General features: G+C 42.9%; 1 protein-coding gene across 50 annotated transcripts in view; it reads left to right on the plus strand.

Moving 5' to 3' along the window:
* LOC126568747 (cell adhesion molecule Dscam2) overlaps positions 1 to 14,504 on the plus strand; it is a 60,723-nt gene that overhangs the window by 25,101 nt on the left and 21,118 nt on the right. For 11 of the 50 annotated variants that reach the window (XM_050225337.1, XM_050225314.1, XM_050225322.1 and 8 more), the window contains exons 5-8: positions 538 to 661; positions 7,832 to 8,268; positions 8,346 to 8,753; positions 8,825 to 8,986. In XM_050225337.1, the coding sequence (XP_050081294.1) occupies positions 538 to 661; positions 7,832 to 8,268; positions 8,346 to 8,753; positions 8,825 to 8,986 (1,131 nt within the window). Of the gene's footprint in view, positions 1 to 36; positions 158 to 321; positions 446 to 537; positions 662 to 781; positions 903 to 990; positions 1,112 to 1,212; positions 1,334 to 1,440; positions 1,562 to 2,285; positions 2,410 to 2,916; positions 3,041 to 6,241; positions 6,363 to 7,831; positions 8,269 to 8,345; positions 8,754 to 8,824; positions 8,987 to 9,291; positions 9,604 to 10,630; positions 10,919 to 11,028; positions 11,317 to 11,439; positions 11,728 to 11,821; positions 12,110 to 12,208; positions 12,497 to 12,569; positions 12,858 to 12,953; positions 13,242 to 13,354; positions 13,646 to 13,752; positions 14,041 to 14,113; positions 14,402 to 14,504 lie in introns of all 50 variants that reach the window. The other 39 variants (XM_050225301.1, XM_050225304.1, XM_050225334.1 and 36 more) reach the window with 26 other exon arrangements.

The raw sequence follows: 14,504 nt of genomic DNA on the forward strand, positions 1-14,504 counted from the left end.
CGTAAAATGGCTCTTTTTCCCATTTGACATTTTCAGAACCGGTATCTAGTACCGCACCCAAAACACCCTCACTGACACAGAAACCTATTTTTGTCGATCCAAACAGTGATCTTGCTCTGCTGTGTCTAGCGCAAGGTTTTCCTGCTCCTAACTTTAGGTGAGATATTGGTGAGATGAGGACATGCTGAAGAACTGTCGAAAGAGATCACTTACTATCCGACAATCTTCTGTCAATTTGTTTTGATTTGTAGTAAACTTCGTTAGTTTGTATCAAACTTAAAACGAATTTTCAAACTCTAAATTGTAACTTTCGTTCTGTAGAACCGATCGGTGCTAAGCCACCGGTACTGTCAGTGGATAGTAAGAAAATCTGGATGGAACGTCGTATGAACAACAGCGTAGTATTTTTCTGTCCTGCTCAGGCGTACCCGGTAGCTTCATTCAGGTTAGCGTTACTGTAATGCTCAATTTATTGTACAACCTTCCTTGAATAGTTTTTTCCGATTTAAATTGGACACTAAATTTCTTCATGTCTAGAACCGATCGGTAGTAAATCGCCATCGTTCTCCAACGATGCCATGATGGTCGCGGTGAAAACTGCAGGGAATTCAAGCACCGCCTTAACATGCCAAGCCCAAGCATTCCCAGTTCCGGTGTTCAGGTAGATTAGTCACGTCACATCACAGATTATCTTATACCAACATTTAGGACGTTAAGCGAGATGGTAGGGCAAGCGTGATTGATGGCACGCTTTGTCTTTCAATCACACAATTTCTAACAGAACCGATCGGGAGTAAAGCTCCGTCTCTATCCTCGGAGGCGATTGCTGTTGTACGAGCGGCTTCTAACGCCACCATGGCACTGTTGTGTCAGGCACAAGCCTTCCCAGTTCCAGTATTCAGGTATTTTGGTTTGGAAAACATAATGTAACCACCTAGAGCTAGAGTTCCTAAAAGAAGGTGTGGTTGTGTTATTATTCGCTTTTTGTAGAACCTATTGGGAGTAAGGCTCCTTCATTTTCTACTACCGTGATCACGATCATGATGACACCGTTGAATAGCAGTGTCGCATTGCTATGTCAGGCCCAGGGTTACCCTACGCCCGTGTTCAGGTAGGCACAAACGCCCAGGGATTTGTTTAATCTGTTTTAGGATATCACTTTTAGAGATTGTCATGCCTCCATCTATTTTGTGTGTGTTTTTAAAACCTTAGAACCGATTGGAAGTAAATCCCCTTCCTTTTCGACGGATGCTATGGCATTTGTAAGAAATTCTGTAAATGGAACGGTGGCACTGCTATGTCAGGCGCAAGCATTTCCCGTCCCTATTTTCAAGTAAGTGATGATGGTTGTGTTCCTTATCCCAAAACATAAAGGCAAGGTAGGATAGATCTGGTCAACAATCCGTATGATTGTGGTGAACTATTTGAATTCTTCTCCAGAACCAATTGGTAGCAAGGCTCCCTCGTTTGGATCAAACATTATGACGTACTTGGATATCAGTGTGAACTCGAGCGTAGGCTTGCTGTGTCAAGCTCAAGCCTATCCGGTACCGATCTTTAAGTAAGTGCGAATCAGTGTATCCTATCCCAAAGCGTTCCGAAGGGTAACAATTTGTTGATTATATGACATGCCATTTCCCAATGATCGCCCTCGTAGAACCGATTGGCAGCAAGGGACCATCGTTTGCTACGCATTCCATGAACTACGTGGATAGTTTACTAAATCGGACTGTTGCGCTCCTATGCCAAGCACAGGCATATCCTGTCCCAGTGTTTAGGTAGGCACCAATCTCAGGGTACCTTTTTGAAGGTGAAGGCAGTTTGTAGAAATGACTCTCATTATATCTATTTTCAAAACATCGTAGAACCGGTGGGATTCAAGCCTCCCAGCTTCAATAATGACGCATCACAGTTTGCACTATCGTGGGAGATCGGTACGCGTGTTACACTCCTTTGCAATGCACAAGCTTTTCCAGTACCGATTTATAGGTAATAATCTGTGTGCATTTGTAAGAGATAGAAGGGGTACCCATATCCTTACCGGCATACTTTAGTTAGTTTGCAGTCCATTTGAATGATCAAATGATCGTATGTTTCTTTCACAACAAACAAACTAGAGCCAGTCGGATTTAAGGCACCTTCCTTTAGTAACGATGCGGCATTGTTTGTGTCGCGTGTTGAAGCTGGACAGTGGCTCACCTTACTCTGCAACGCCCAGGCATTTCCTGTCCCAGTATATCGGTAAATTCCTATGTAACCCTGTCCTATTTACGCACCATTTCTAGAGCCAATTGGATCGAAAGCACCCACATTTGCTTCCGACGAGAATAGCAGATCGTACACAAAGATGAGCAATCATAGTTTGGCCCTTTTCTGTCAGGCGCAAGCATTTCCAGTTCCTATCACTAGGTAGGTCTATTGGCAATTGGTTGAAGTGCTCCGTCATTTTGGGATCTGTATAGACCAATGTTGGCGTTTGTGTGGATAATTTTAAAGCCTTGGAAACAGATTCGAGATCCCAAGAGATCTCTGCCATAATGGCTCTTAAATAATTGTAGAACAATTGATTTCAGATTTAGATTTCCTTAATGTATCTCAGGGTAGCCCAAGTTTCAATGTTCAGGAAGTATGTTGAAAAAGAATGTTTTGACTATTTCAAATGTGTACTTGCTTTACAGAGCCGATTGGTTCAAAAGCGCCAACATTTACTTCTGACGCTCGCAGCATTACTTACAACAAACCGAGCAGCACGAGTCTTGCACTGTTTTGCCAAGCTCAAGCATTTCCAGTTCCAATCACTAGGTACGTCCGTAGTCTACTAACCTTTCTTGTACCACAGCCCTATCCTATTATGGCGATTTGAGCATTAGCGTGTTAAGGTAGTTTATGGTAAGGATGGTAATTCTTTTCTTGCAGAACCGATCGGCTCAAAGCCTCCAACGTTCAATTTTGACTATAAGAAACTGTACTTCGTGAAGCCAAGCAACTCAAACATTGCGCTTTTCTGTCAGGCCCAGGCGTATCCAGTACCAGTGACCAGGTAGTAAATTCCCTGCATTCGGGCATAATTTGGTTTTGATTGTTGTAACTGGTTGAAACCGTGGTAGATTAATATGGTAGAATGTCACCATTCCCTCCCCAGAACCAATCGGTTCGAAGGCACCGACATTTTCGTTTGATTCGAAAACGTTTACGTTTATGAAACCGAGCAATACGAGTGTCGCACTGTTTTGTCAGGCCCAGGCATATCCGGTTCCTATCACAAGGTAATCCTTGCACTTATTCCATCACACATTCAGGCAGTTGGTTAGAGATTGATGAGGAGTAATTTGGGTTTTGAGACTTACTTTTCTTACGCTTATTTCACCGAAGAACCGATCGGATCAAAAGCACCCACGTTCCCGTCCGATTCTGGTACTAGCTCCTTCAAAAAGCCGGCCAATTCTACGATTACACTTTTGTGTCAGGCTCAAGGGTTTCCTGTTCCAATCACGAGGTAAAACCCCGATTTTTGTCAGGCAATTTGTTGCGATTTAGATTCAATAAGCTAAATTCAGTGATCCACCAAGAGAGTAAGATCGAATTCTGTTTTATTTAGAACCGATTGGTTCGAAAGCTCCCAGTTTTTCATCGGCATCGCGGACGAGCTCATTTGTTGAACCTAGCAGTGCAAGTTTAGCCTTGTTATGTCAAGCGCAAGCATTTCCTGTTCCAGTGACAAGGTAACCCTAGTAGAAGGATAACAAATTCAGGCAGTTTGGAAGTGTATTTGGGATTAGTTTTAAAGGGTTTAATTAATTCGGCAATTAAACATGTTCATCAGAGCCCATCGGATTGAAAGCTCCTACATTTTCGTCAGCCTCTCTGAGTAGTACGTTTAAGTTACCGAGTAACTCAACAATTGCATTATTCTGTCAAGCTCAGGCGTTTCCAGTGCCGATCACAAGGTAAATCGGATTACAGTTGTACTCTACCCAACATTTAGGGCTTAAAAAAAAAGAAAAAATGAGTATTATTTAAGGATGTTCGACTGTTTATTTTAACATTCGTTAGAACCTATCGGATTGAAGGCACCATCATTTCCGACCGCACAATTGAGTGGATCATTCAAGTACTCCGGTAATACTACATTCGCGTTGTTCTGTCAAGCACAGGCTTTTCCGGTTCCAATTACGAGGTAGGCGCTGGTGACAGAGAGCTTCATCTCCTATAGTATATCCAACTTCTTCCAGTACTTCCAACATATCAGGCAATTTCATAAGACAGAATGATAGACTACAGTAGAGAATTATCTTACGTATTTGGTCCCCCCCAGAACCTATCGGTCTGAAGGCTCCATCGTTTTCCACAACTGCACGTAGTAGTTCGTTTGTCGAGGCCAGCAATAGGACCCTGGCTCTTTTTTGTCAAGCCCAAGCATATCCGGTTCCCATTACAAGGTACGTGACAGGTTGACATAACCATTAAGGACATCCTATCGCTTCCACGTTCAGGCAATATGGTATTTGTGTCAGAATCAATAATGCTAGGATTATTAAAAAAATGTTATTTCTATTTTATGAATACTATGCATAGAACCCATCGGATCTAAACCTCCAACGTTTTCGACTGATTCCAAGATTAGCATGTTTGTTAAACCGAGCGACTCGATTGTGGCATTGTTTTGCCAAGCACAGGCATATCCCGTACCAGTTACAAGGTATGAGTAACGATTAGATGTGTGTCCTTAGAATTCTCTCATGTCTCAACATTTGGGCAAATGAGCTAGTTAGATAAGATGATGTTTGAAGACTTATTTATTTGCTGTTTTATTTACTGCACTCGCTAGAACCGATCGGATCCAAAGCTCCCACATTTTCGTCTGATTCTATGGGAAGCATCTTTAGGCGGTACAGAAACACAAGCTTTGCTCTGTTGTGTCAGGCCCAAGCTTATCCAGTGCCCATTACTAGGTTAGTTCAAAATGGCAGTTTATCGTGCAATTAGTTCGTTAATATTACAAAGAGCTAGGATGATATCCATCTCTTTCCAATAACTCAAAATTGCCAACGCGAAAATTCGTGTAGACTTCAAAACGCAACACATATCGCCAACATCAAACAACGTATATGCGCGGATTGCTTACATGTCATTTTTTTATATATTTGTATATTAAATTTTACCTCCGGCGCTCCCATCGACACACAGAACCCGTCGGTTCCAAACCGCCCACGTTCTCGTCGGAATCAAAGGGAAGCATTTTCGACAAATCGGCTAACAGCAGCTTTGCGTTGCTCTGTCAGGCCCAGGCGTTTCCAGTTCCCATAATGAGGTAAGCGTGCGAAAGCAACACCAAAACACTATCAGCAATGCTTATCACGATCCATTCGCGACTCTGCTCTGCTCTCGTCCTCTTAAGAAGCAAACGCAAAAACAAGACGATTAGCGGAGTGAATCACGCTGAAGGGCGACATTGGAATATGACAGTTGGCGTGTAAATGTAATCAGAAATTCCTACAAACGAAATTAATCGCACGAAAGTGATCGGCCGGATGTGGAAGAATTGTTCGATCTCTGTTACACTTCTTAGGTAGATAAGCATAGCTGTAACACTTGCTCTTTTTTTTAAATGACTTCTTATCAATCCGTATCGTTGCATATTGGTTACATACCTACTCGCTCTCTTTCTCTTACACTCTCTTCTTTCTTTTCCCGCAGAACCTGTCGGCAGTGTTGCACCGAAAATTTCCGGAGATCGCCTTCAGGAAATGCGTGTAACAAGTGCGCAGGATTTTGCAATACTCTGTCTTGGGCAAGCCTTTCCAACGCCGGCCTTCAGGTGATTGCTGATAGTGCTTTGATTTGGTTGCGTTGTGTCTTGTTTCTCGTTTTCGTTAACGCGATTAACTTGCAGGCGGACATGTCTAATGTCCAATGTCTCGTTTGAGAGCTGTCAGAGAAGCGAACCGCGAGCGTACAAGTTTCCGTTTTCTTACGTTAGTTTTTGTTCTTCATCGATGACGCTTTATTCCCGATGGTGCGTTTTGATGTTGGCGATCGGTTTGATTTGAGTAACAGTAATTTCTTCTGTTTGTTAACATTTCTTTACGCTGCACTGAAGCAACTTATGCTTTTACCACCCATTTTGCCTATCATTATATCACATTCAGTCAGTGTTTAGTGTTTGCTGTCGATGAGAAGGGATAAATGGACGGATAGGAGAACAGAATCATAAAATGGTGTCGTATTTTGAATCTTTTAGAACCAGTGGGAAGCGTTGGACCTAAAATATCCGGTGGACGACTGCAGGAAGTGATCGTGGAAATGAACACGAGCTTAGCGTTGCTGTGTCTAGCACAATCCTTTCCCGTACCGGTGTTTAGGTAATGAAGTTGCTTTGTTCGTTAGAGGCAATTTGTTTTGATACACACAATAGTGCAACCGATTGATCACGCTTTAATTGGTAAAATGTATTCTATCGTTAGAGCCTGTTGGAAGTGTTGCACCAAAGATAGCTGGACATCACTTGCAAGATTTGGTTGTGAAAGCCGATGATGATTTTGCTATACTATGTCTCGGGCAATCCTATCCAACGCCCAATTTTAGGTATGGTCATATGATAATAAAGCTCCTATCAGGCATACCGTACATCCCAACGGCAAGGTCTTTAAGGGTTTTGATTTTTTAAAGGATTAAGAACATCCATTTTATGGTATTTCTCGTTGTAAAATTTTTACCTAGAACCAATTGGGAGTGTTCCTCCGAAGATATCGGGAGGATTGCTGCAAGAAATGAAGGTGAAATCAGGGCAAGATTTTGCCATTCTCTGTTTGGGGCAATCATTTCCAATGCCCAGCTTTCGGTAAGCGAAGAATACATCCTGTATTGGGACAGTAGATGTTGTAAAATGTATGAAACTAGTTGATAGTGAAAGGAACTGTTCATTGAACCTGTAAAGCCTTCAGAATATGAAGTTGAATTGCATATTTCTTGAAAAGAAGCGTAATAAATGGCAGATTATTGGTAAGTATGGAGTAATGAAAGTAAGATCGCTACAAAATTATTTGCCATCATCCACTGGCTAATTTAATTTAATCAAAATTTATAGCAAGCAGTTGTGGTATAGATTACAGTATGACAAAAAATTCTCAATAGAGTATTAATGTAATATCTAGTTAATTTTGGAGAGTGCGAGGTAGCTCAACATTGAGCGAATTGTGCGCAAAAGAGCGCTCTTCGCTGAGCTACGTGATATTATTTTATGTAGATCAACAAAGTTAAATTCAAATCAGCATTTTTTTTAAACATTGTTATAGATATCTATCTTGATCGAATTATTATATGATTATTTTAAAATTTTAACAACATGATATTATACCGTCATAATTAATTATAAATAAATATTTTAAAAATTCACTTCACTACATATGATATTGGCCTTGATGTGCTTTGTGATCTTACTTTCATTCTCTTACAGGTAATTATATAGCTTTAAAATAGAAAATACATTAAAGGAGGGCTTGCACTGATCGTCCGACTAGATTCCAAAATATGTCCATTACAAAAAAGTATATATATAAACATCACAAGCTGTATTCCATAGTCATACGAGCTTATGTGTTCCGTTTTCTTGTGTGCTATTCATTGAATGTAAAGTTTTGTTTCACTTTTTAAAGTTTGGTTTTCTTACGCTTTCGATTTCCCTAGTTTTATTCTGTTTTCTTTAAAAATAAATAAATGTTTTATTAATTGTTCTTTCTTCGTTTATGGACTATGGAAAAAAGCTGACGAATTCAAGAATGTTAAGGCCCACCTTTGCTCATATGGATACTTTATTTGCTTAACGTTACAGATGGTACAAATACATCGAAGGAACTCAGCAAAAGAAGGCCGTCGTTTTGGACGAACGTGTGAAGCAAGTTTCCGGAACGCTCATCATCAAGGATGCGGTAGTGGACGACTCCGGCAAGTACCTGTGCGTTGTGAACAATTCGGTTGGAGGCGAAAGTGTGGAAACTGTCCTGACGGTAACGGCACCGCTAGCAGCAAAGATTGAACCACGCACACAAACGGTAGACTTTGGCCGTCCGGCAGTGTTTACGTGCAAATTCTCCGGCAATCCGATCAAAACCGTTTCCTGGATGAAGGATGGCAAATCGCTCGGTCACAGTGATGCGGTGTTGCGTATTGAGTCGGTCAAGAAGGAGGACAAGGGCATGTACCAGTGCTTCATTCGCAACGATCAGGAAAGTGCACAGGCTAGCGCTGAACTGAAACTCGGAGGACGCTGTAAGTAGGAAGAAGAGGAAGGAAATGTGTGGCAGGATTAACATCGCTAACATCTTTCGCATGCTTTATACTTCCAGTTGACCCACCGATAATCCGTGAAGCATTCCCCGAGGAAACACGCCATCCAGGACCGTCCGTATTCCTAAAGTGTGTTGCCGGTGGTAACCCGACGCCCGAAATCAGCTGGGAATTGGATGGGAAGAAAATCACGAACAGTGAACGCTATCAAGTCGGACAGTATGTGACGGTGAATGGTGACGTTGTGTCGCATTTGAACATTACGTCGATCCACTCGAACGATGGCGGTTTGTACAAGTGTATGGCTAGCAGTAAAGTCGGTGTTGCTGAACACTCCGCTAAGCTGAATGTATACGGTCTACCGTACGTGCGGACGATGGAAAAGAAGGCAATTGTCGCTGGAGAAACGTTGATCGTCACCTGCCCGGTAGCTGGCTATCCTATCGAATCGATTGTTTGGGAACGAGGTAAGTTGAGGCATTTGGGACATTTGGAGTTTGAGTCAAGGTTTAATTTCATTTTTTTTCCTCTGTTCCAGACAACCGACAACTACCCATCAACCGCAAGCAGAAAGTGTTCCCGAATGGAACTTTAATCATCGAAAACGTCGAACGAAACTCAGATCAAGCTACGTACACGTGCGTTGCTAAGAACTCGGAAGGATATACTGCGCGAGGCACACTGGAAGTTCAAGTTATGGGTAAGTGGAATGTTCCATATGTACTAGATTCTTTACTATGTATGCGGACATGGTAACGGCAGTGAAGTTTCACTTGAATGTAATTTTTCTTACACTCAATGGATGATGATTACTGCCGTTGCTATATTCCATAACATCGAATCGTAAATAACAGGATGAATTGAATGTTGAATGTATGCGGACTGCGGAGAATGGAGCTCGGTGAATGTTTTGTTACGAGTAACTAATATCATATGTCGGTCATATCTTGAACAAGAATGGCAGGAGGGATAAACCAACTTCTTAACCATATGATCTGTACGCAGTTCTACCGCAAATAGTTCCATTTGCTTTCGGAGAGGAGCAGATAAACCAGTTTGATATGGTATCGACTATGTGCACCGTGAACAAGGGTGATATGCCCATCGAAATTGTATGGGAGTTCACACCAACGTTTCCAAGTTTAGGAAAGCCGAGAAAGTTGTACACAAACGATGGTGTACTGATCAGCCGGACAAGTACGCGTATTAGCACACTGAGTATTGACTCTGTGCGTGATCGGCATAGTGGCAATTACACTTGTATTGCTAAAAACCAGGCAGGAATGATGGAGCATACTGCAGTCCTTTTTGTAAACGGTGAATGAGCGTTGTGTAGAGCATTAGTTCCCATTTGTTTTGCTTATTCCATTATTCACCTTATCGGCGTTCCAGCGTTCTTGAAAATTCTAGTTAGATTAGTATAACAATGCAGAGAGTCCTGTCAAATACAGTCAGTATCTGACTTACGCGGCTCTCGAGTTACAAGGGAGTTTACCTCCCGAGAGTTTAATCGTCCGGAGATCGTCCGGAATCCGACAGGCCCTTTCACGGATGGAATAAAAAAAACAACGATAGTTTACCAGTGTCTCCACAGATAGTTCCGTTTGTTTTTGGTGAGGATGCGGTTTTCGCTATGGACATGGTGTCGGCGACGTGTACCGTTAATAAAGGCGATCTTCCGATCGACATCGTTTGGTTGCTGAATGGACGTAAAATTTACTCCAACGATGGAATTCTAATCAGTAGACCGAGTCCACGGCTTAGCACACTCAGCATTGAGTCGGTACGCGATCGGCATAGTGGAAATTACAGTTGTATTGCCATGAACCACGCTGGTAGCATGGAACATGTGACGCCATTGTTGGTGAACGGTGTGTGAAGTCTTTGCAATTTAGCACTTTTCCTTGTCGCTTGTCATATATACCTCTCAACTCCTTCCATCCGATCAGTAATGTACCCAAACCGATGCAGTTCTCCCACAGATAGTGCCGTTTGATTTTGGTAGTGAAGAAATTTTCTCCCTGGACACGGTGTCCGTATCTTGCACGGTCAGCAAGGGCGATTCTCCCGTTGATATTCGTTGGCAGTTCAACGGTAACCATCTCACCACGAACAATGGTGTACTGATCTCAAGACAAACTCAGCGCACAAGCTTCCTTACGATCGAGTCCGTGCGTGATCGTCACACCGGCAACTATAGTTGTATTGCGGAAAATCCTGCCGGTCACGCTATACATATGGCGTCTCTTTTTGTGAACGGTTTGATCATTCTGCTATCGTTAATGGTTCTGTTTTATGATTCCTTTTCCGCTAACTTACCCTGTTAAACATACAATTCGAACAGTCCTTCCCCACATGCTTCCGATCGAGTTTGGTAGCGATATAATATTTTTGAATGATATGGTAACATCATCGTGCACGGTGAACAAGGGTGACTTCCCGATTGATATCTTCTGGAAGTTTAACGATCGACGCATTGCGTCTGAAGACGGTATCACGATCAGTCGAACGAATCAGCGAATGAGTGTGCTTACGATTGAGGCGATACGCGATCAGCATAGTGGAAACTTCACCTGTGTTGCACAAAACCGTGCCGGACAGGTGCAACAGACAGCGTTGCTGCAAGTGAACGGTTAATACTTTCATGATCAATTATTTAAAGAGCTCCTGTTAGCTTTCCTCCTCGTATCTTCCCAATTCCTGGAGCTAAGAGTATGTGCTCCATCTTTCTTTTGTAAACAGTCGGTCCATCGGTGTTTCCTTTCGATTTTGGCGAAGAACCGGTCGATATGATGAACACAGTTTCGATCAATTGTGTTGTCTCGAAGGGTGATACGCCGATCATGATTGAGTGGCTATTTAACGGCAATCGTGTAACGACAAACGATGGAATCAATATTATGAAGAGCGGTCAGAAGATTAGTATACTTTCAATCGAATCGGTCCAGTCGCGCCATGCCGGAAATTACACCTGCGTAGCTAGGAATAAAGCAGGAGAGTCACAACATACGTCGGAACTGAAAGTTATCGGTAATCACTGCATAGTAGGATGTAAAATGCACATTAAAATCCTTTCCCCGATACCCTTCGTAACGTCGTCTAGGATTACAATATTGTAGAAAAACGATTTCTCTTCAAAAAATGCGACTTTAGCTGTTCCACAAATTATGCCCTTCGAGTTCGGTGAGGATCCTTTCGACTCCTCTAGCACAGTTTCGGTACAGTGCGTCGTAACGAAAGGTGATGTGCCGATCGATATCGGCTGGATGTTTAACGGTCGACGCATCTCGAGCAATGATGGTATAACAGTGTCGAAGCTAGGCCAGAAAATGAGTACACTGTACATCGAATCGATCCGTTCGCGTCACGCCGGCAACTATACCTGCCGTGCCAGTAATGCTGCTGGAAGTGTTGAGCATAGTTCGGAGTTGAAAGTGATTGGTAGGAGCAATTCCTGTACTTTTAATAGATATTTAATTGTTTTGCGTCCCTCTCCTGGTCTCCTTCGGTTTCTCCTTCCTATTTGAATGATTAGTGGTTCCCATAATTCTGCCATTCGAGTTCGGTGAAGAAGCGTTTGATAGTGGTAGTACTGCATCGGTAAGCTGTATCGTAACGAAGGGTGATACGCCAATCGACATTAGCTGGATGTTTAATGGCCGACGCATCACGCTAGATGAAGGGATTCTGATTACGAAGGGAAGTGGCAAAATTAGCATGCTTTCTATAGACTCTGTACATTCGCGACATGCTGGAAATTATACCTGTTCAGCGAGAAATAATGCAGGAAGTGTTCAGCATACAGCAGAGTTACAGGTTATGGGTAAGAGTTTAGGGAAGAAGTCTGCCGTTGGTTAACCCTTCCATTTTGTTCCCACTTTCCTATTGTCTCTTCTTCTGGTGCTTTTTTCGTGTGTGTTAGTAATACCTCTGATACTGCCGTTTGAGTTTGGAGAAGAAGCTTTCGACACGGGCAGCACAGCTTCCGTGAGTTGTATTATTACGAAAGGAGACGTACCGATCGATATCGGATGGTCTTTTAATGGTCGTCGGCTGGCAGCGAACGATGCTGTCATGATCACAAATAGTGGTCCACGAATTTCGATTCTTTCGATCGATGCGGTCGACTCGAGACATGCGGGCAACTATACGTGCCACGCAAGCAATCGTGCCGGTAGCACTAAACATACTGCGGAGTTACAGGTGATGGGTAAGATCGGGTGTCCTTGTTTCCATTCTAATCATTACTCCCGGGCGTTCTTTCCTCTTCTGATGATCCAAAGTTATTCCCATCATATTCCCGTTCGAGTTTGGTGATGAGGCGTATGATACGGGCAGTACTGTTTCGGTTAGTTGCATCGTAACGAAGGGTGATGCACCGATCGATATAAGCTGGATGTTCAATGGACGTCGACTGTCCTCCAGTGATGCTGTATTGATAAATCGTAGTGGAAATAAAATTTCAATGCTATCGATTGAATCCGTACTTTCGAAGCAGGCTGGTAACTACACGTGTAGTGCACGGAATCAGGCAGGAACAGCAGAGCATACGTCCCAGCTTAGAGTGATAAGTAAACAGAGTTATGATATCAATCATCAAGCGCCATTTTTCCTTCCTTTTACTCCATTTATCCTTCACTGTTTTGTGGACTGAACACACCCATTAGCAATACCCATTATACTACCGTTTGAGTTTGGTGATGAACCTTTCGATACTGGAAGTACGGCGTCTGTAAGCTGTATAGTTACTAAAGGAGATACACCGATCGACATTAGCTGGTTGTACAACGGGCGTCGCATTGCAACGAACGATGGTGTGTTGATTATGAGAAGTGGCCATAAGGCTAGCATGCTAACGATAGAATTGGTTCAGTCTCGCCATGCCGGAAACTATACCTGTCACGCGGCGAATAGAGCTGGAGAAGTGACGCATACTTCGCTGTTACAAGTGATGGGTTTGTTTGAGTTGTGATGCGATTTTATAGCTTCATCCATTTGTTATAAATCCCTTCCAAAAATGTCCCACTTGGTCCAACTAATTGTTCGAAGGGGTTGTTCTTGGTACTAGTTCTGCCTGTAATTTTGCCGTTTGAGTTTGGTGAGGATGCTCTCGATGAGTCGAGTATGGCCACAGTGAATTGTGCTGTTACGAAGGGTGACACACCGCTCAGCTTTAGTTGGTTATTCAACGGACAGGATGTGGTGCTGGGTGAATCGGGTGTACTCGTATCCAAAAGCGGTCAGCGCATCAGTATGCTTACGATCGAATCCGTCCATTCGCATCACGCGGGAAATTATACTTGTGTTGCTAAAAATATTGCCGGACATGCGAATCACACATCCGAGTTGAAGGTGATAGGTAAATAGTAGTGAACATCCCGGAGCATCTGTGCATAGTATCTTTTCGTTTTCGTCTTCGTTCCGTTATGCATTTCCTTACTTCCCAACTCTGTGTTCTCTATCCAGTAAAACCCCTAATAATGCCGTTCGAGTTTGGTGAGGAACCGTTCGATATGCTCACCACGTCCACCGTGAGCTGTGCGGCGATCAAGGGTGATGCACCGATCGAAATCAACTGGATGTTCAATGGGGAAAGTGTTGGTTCTGGTGATGGTGTAACGATTACAAAGTCGGGTCCAAAAATGAGCATTCTGTTCATCGATTCCGTTCAACCGAGACATGCGGGTCGGTATACGTGTGTCGCACGTAACAAGGCAGGTTTCGTTGAGCATAGCTCTGAGCTGAAGGTTATAGGTTAGAAATAGTTTTATTTTACCATTACTTTACATTAGAATTCCTGTTCTCTATCCTAAAATTTCCATCGAAGTTCTCCCGGTTTTACTTCCGTTCGAATTCGGCGACGAGCCGGCTGATGTGTTGAGCACTACGATGGTCAGTTGTGCGGTGGCGAAAGGTGATACACCGCTTGAAATTGAGTGGTTGTTTGAAGGGCGTAAGATTGAAGCGAGCAATGAAATATCCATTATGAAAAATGGACAAAAGATCAGTATGTTGTCGATAGAGACCGTACAGCCGAAACACGCCGGAAACTATACATGTCTTGCTACCAATCGTGCCGGCGCAGTAGAGCATACATCTGAGTTGAAAGTCATCGGTAAATAATGAGAAAGCGATTGAATTATTTTGTTTATAAATCCTATCCTGCAAACTACGGATTCCCAGCTTCCTTAACTTTCCAAATATGTCACTCGCATTCC

The sequence above is a fragment of the Anopheles maculipalpis genome, chromosome 2RL, assembly GCF_943734695.1.
Source record: "Anopheles maculipalpis chromosome 2RL, idAnoMacuDA_375_x, whole genome shotgun sequence".
In the NCBI taxonomy this organism is placed as follows: Eukaryota; Metazoa; Arthropoda; class Insecta; order Diptera; family Culicidae; genus Anopheles; species Anopheles maculipalpis.